Here is a 4721-nt window from a genome sequence, read left to right on the forward strand (position 1 = left end):
CCGCTGTTTTGCAACTCTATTTTTAGGGTACCGGTTAGAGTTGGCCTCATAGGACAACAAAAACACGCTGACGTCTCCTAACAGAGGACACCCAAGCGAACAAACATTCCGTACACAAGTACTCTATATATCTACAGCTTCCAGGGGCGGATCTAGGGGTGGCACCCCCTATAAAAAATAAAGATAGTTTGTATAATACGTTTAATCTTATTTTCTTGGACTATTTGTAGGATTTACTATGACGTTTAGGCACAATCATACTACTTTTGTGTAATTTCTCTAAGACTTTCACCTATGCATTGATGTTTGGTACCCAAGTAATTAGATCCTAGGTCCGCCACTGACAGCTTCCATCCTTAGCATCGACCTGTGTTGGACTTAAGACGACGTGGTGTACTTGTCCGAGACTCCGAGTAGCATACGAATTCTAATCCTACTTGACAGCTGATGCTATATATACGTGTATTACCTCCTAGCTTGTAACATCACCGGGCGTTTCCAGCCAGACTAATCGATCAGCTGTAGCTGCCTCCAGCGAGATCGACGCATCAGGTTTGCACGTCCCTTGCCGGAAAGTCGGTTAAGATGGACGCCGTGGCGACGGCATCTCCCAGTGTTTACTCGCTAGACCTCGTGAGTTTCGGGCGCGGGGTCCTCGACCGTGGCCTTGTTTTCCTGGACACCAGGATCTCTCTCCCGGTCGACACGTTCGAGATCCTCCGCATCGATGACTCTATCGTGCATAAGAGCGCCGGCGACATCAGGGTGATCGACAGGAGCCACCTGCACCCCGGCCAGGTGGTCGGATCGGCGTCCGACGTCGGCGGCCAGATCGGCATCGTCACCGGCGTTACCACCGTGCTCGACCTGGTCGACTTCGACAAGAGCGGTATGGCGACAAAGGTCCTCAAGGGCGTGTCCCCGTCTAGCCTGCGGCGTGTCAGGAGCCTGAACCTTGGCGACTTCGTCGTGTCCGGGCCGTGGCTCGGCCGGGTCGTGGAGGTGTCAATCGACGTCGATGTGCTGTTCGATGACGGAGCGGTCTGCAGAATCATCGACGCCGAGTCCAAGAAGCTGAAAAGAGTGGATGACGACATGGACAGCAACCGCATGTATCGCCAACAAATGAATAGTCACTTCTACCCGGGTGTCCGCGTCACCGCACCAGACCCTTGTTCCCTCTTCAAGGCGGCATTGTGGCTTAATGGCTACTGGAATCTTGACCGTATAGGAGGCACCGTCATCAAGGTGAAGACGTCTACCGTTCTCGTCTGCTGGATTGCATCGATGCATTGTGGCACAGACAAGGGGCTCATCGATGCATCCGCTCCTCCAGCCTACCAGAATGCGGATGATCTTACGTTCTTCTGTGCCGCATCCAATTGTTGTTGGGGGGTAGCTGATGCCTGCTTTTTTCGTGAACCTAGTTCCACCAAAATCGGCGATGCTAATGGGGATGCAGCTTGTGCTCATGATCAAGACGACAATGAGGAGGAGGAGGAGGAGGAGGAGGAGGAGGAGGAGGAGGGGGAGGATGTGACTGATGATGAGTATGAAGAACCAGCTGCTCATGTGTTACCGTCCACGAGGCAGACAGATGTGTGGTTTTATCAGAAACAATTGAGGAAGGTCTTCTTTCAGGGGCACAGACGGGCGAGACGCCCACAAGTCAGGAGGCATGTTGAGGTGGAGTTTCCCATGGTTGTTGCCAAGACCCACACCTCTGTCGACGTGTTGTGGCAGGACGGCACGCGACAACATGGTAGACGTTCAACGACAGTCATCCCCTTTGGTATAGTAAATGAGCACGAGTTCTTCCCAGGGGAGCAAGTCGTTAGCAATATTCTTCCAATTGATGCTGCTGGCGACCATAATAGCATGGCATCTACTATTGCCAACAATCACATTGTTGATGATGGAATTAGATCCACAATGCGTGTGGGCGTCGTCAGGAGCATGCATTCCAAGGACCAGACGGTTCAAGCGTCGTGGTTCAAGGCATCAGTGCGCCCTGACAAGGCTAGGGAGGTCGAGTGCGATGATACCGTGAGCGCGTATGACCTGAAAAGGGACTATGACCACTCTGCTTACTATGGAGATATTGTCATTCGCCTCCTACCATCAAGATCACCCAATGGCAGAAGGGCACCTTTACGCGGCAACACCGATCTTTCATGGGTGGGACGTGTTATTGACGTTCCTAGTGGGTACGTTCAAGTCAAATGGGGTGATGGTAACATATCAATGGTATGTATTTTCTATTACTACTCTATGGGTCTCGTTTTTTCGACTCAACTCTACTCATTAGTTAATTGTTGAATTGATTGGGCATGTGATGTAGGTATTGCCCAATGAGATCCTTGTCATCAGGGAGGAGCACTACATGGATCTATGGACTGAAATGGGCCATTGGGTAGAGGACGATGGTGTCGACGATGCACCAGAAGAACCGGCTGCTGCGAACATGGTATATGCCTATCCTTCTAACGGTGCCCACTTCGAAAAACAATGGGGACGCGCTTCGGGTTGTACTGACCCGCGGGCACCAAACAAAAACCACCCTACTTGCTAGACACATATTTTATACTGAAAAAAAATTAGACCTCTTACAATTTATAATGTATTCATCTCAATTGATCTGGCCATATGTGTTCTCTGATTTTGGGACAATGGTCTACGTCATCCAGCCAGGGATAGCGACGTCGAAGGCGGCAACCAGCCAGCAACGAGGACCAGTCTTTTGAGCTTTGCATTTCAGTCTTTGCTCCAATTGACCAGTGACATGGTGGCTCGAGGCAAGGGATACCTGATGAACCAGTGGGTAACACGATCGTCATCACCAAGCACGGAGTTAGCAGTGGCCGCAACGGAGACCACCAATGTTGCCGTGGCCAGGAATGTTGTGGAGCTGAATGGCGACTGCCACAATTTTGCCGAGCGGACGAAGGCTGCAGGCGCTACCAGTTGTTGCAACAAATCATTATGCTTTCCCCGTTTCGATGTACTGCAGATCACCCCTCCGGATCACCACTACCTTGACACTACGGATGAGGTAACTATAGTTTTATATTTTTTTTGAGGCACTGACGGTAGAACTATATACTAGTTTTATTATAATTGAAGAAGAAAGAAAGCCATTAAGGTTAGAGTAAAGAAAAGTTTACATGCATGCACAAGATGGTTTGTCTATCGTTGGAATCCATCTGCTTAACTATATATTACTATTAAAAAAAATTGCACAACTGTATTCCTTGATTTAATAATATAAGTAAATGACCACACGACATGTTACAAGTCATCATATGACGATTTTTACTAAATGTAGTGCATGACCATATCATATAGAATACTAATGAATTGTCTTGTGCAAGGGAATGCAGGGCGGTAGTCGTGGGAAGAATTGGGCCAAAGCAGTGCAAAAGGAATGGAAAATTTTAGAGAACGGCTTACCAGGTATGACAATGCACGTGGAAATACACAATGCATGGTTGCAAAATGAATACCTAACTTTTCAATGTGCAGAAAGCATCTATGTGCGAGCGTTCGAAGACCGCATGGATCTACTCCGGTTGGTGATGGTCGGTGCGAGCGGAACACCGTACAATCACGGGCTATTTTTCTTCGACTTGCAGCTGCCACCGTCCTACCCGATTGCGCCACCGCAAGTGTACTACCACTCTTTCGGTCTGCGCCTCAATCCCAACCTCTATGAGTCTGGTACCGTGTGTCTTAGCCTGCTGGGCACATTTGACGGTGAGGGCACCGAGTTATGGTCGCCGGCAACGTCGAGCCTCCTCCAAATCGTTGTCTCCATCCAGGGTCTCGTCCTCAACGCCCAACCATACTACAACGAGGCAGGATATGAGACCCTAGTCGGCAAACCGGAGGGCCATCGCAATGCATTGCCCTACAGTGAGAATGCTTACCTGCTCACCCTTCGAACCATGCTCCACCTTTTGCGTCAGCCACCTCAGGGTTTTGAGAAATTCGTCAAGGAACACTTCCACTGCCGCGGAAGGTTTGTGCTCAGGACATGCAACGTGTGGTTGCAGGGATGTGTTGTTGATGATGCCCATGCCACTGAATCAAGTAGGGAGCGACCATGCTCTGCCGGGTTAAGGCTTGCACTTGCCAATGTGGTGCCGAGCCTCATCGCCGCCTTCACAGAGATTGGCGCCGAGGGGTGCAACTAGTTTCCGTAGCTACAAGTCCCACTACCATGTGTGCTCTCACCACCACTCACCAGATAGATGAGTTTGTAATAGTGGTGGTCTTGTAGTTACTCATATTTTCTGTTCTACAACAATTAACTGTGTGCCTTCCTTTATATTTTGATTGTGAAAGAGGCGGTAAAACATAACATTTGTGGACTAAATCAATTATCTATCGATAAAGTTGATTAGTCAAACTAACCTGACCGGCCCACCTAGCATAAGATTGCAATTTATCGTGTTCAACAAGATAGGCACAGGGCAAAACCAACGAAATACCTTGTCAGAAAATTGAAAACTGGAACAGCGAGTATGTAATGCATAGATAATTACTTACAGTAGCAAGATTTAGTTGTCTAGCACTTCTTGATGTTCGTCCTATGTAGTATCCACGGTTCTAGCTTTTACTGTGAAACAGAAATTGGCTCCGCAAGCTTGTCTTTATTGTTTTGGGGTTCCTCTCTAAACTCAATGTTAGTAGCTCATTGTCCAAAAAAATTCGAAAAGAGG

General features: G+C 48.6%; 1 protein-coding gene across 2 annotated transcripts; it reads left to right on the plus strand.

Annotated features, from left to right (window-relative positions):
* Positions 1–416: 416 nt before the first annotated feature.
* LOC123049933 (probable ubiquitin-conjugating enzyme E2 23) lies at positions 417–4417 on the plus strand. Of its 2 annotated transcripts, none has more exons than XM_044472783.1 (5): positions 417–2247; positions 2342–2467; positions 2666–3052; positions 3372–3453; positions 3523–4417. In XM_044472783.1, the coding sequence occupies exons 1-5, from the start codon at positions 586–588 to the stop codon at positions 4191–4193; spliced, it is 2928 nt and encodes a 975-aa protein (XP_044328718.1). In that variant the 5' UTR covers positions 417–585; the 3' UTR covers positions 4194–4417. The 2 variants fall into 2 exon arrangements, with proteins under 2 accessions (XP_044328718.1, XP_044328719.1); XM_044472784.1 differs by having other exon boundaries at positions 3381–3453.
* Positions 4418–4721: the final 304 nt, after the last annotated feature.

The sequence above is a fragment of the Triticum aestivum genome, chromosome 2D (genome assembly GCF_018294505.1).
Source record: "Triticum aestivum cultivar Chinese Spring chromosome 2D, IWGSC CS RefSeq v2.1, whole genome shotgun sequence".
In the NCBI taxonomy this organism is placed as follows: Eukaryota; Viridiplantae; Streptophyta; class Magnoliopsida; order Poales; family Poaceae; genus Triticum; species Triticum aestivum.

Coding starts and splice junctions, on each gene's coding strand:
- LOC123049933 (XM_044472783.1), top strand. CDS start 586: ATGGACGCCGTGGCGACGGCATCTCCCAGTGTTTACTCGCTAGACCTC. Junction 2,248..2,341: donor GTGATGGTAACATATCAATG/GTATGTATTTTC, acceptor CATGTGATGTAG/GTATTGCCCAATGAGATCCT. Junction 3,454..3,522: donor TTTAGAGAACGGCTTACCAG/GTATGACAATGC, acceptor TTCAATGTGCAG/AAAGCATCTATGTGCGAGCG.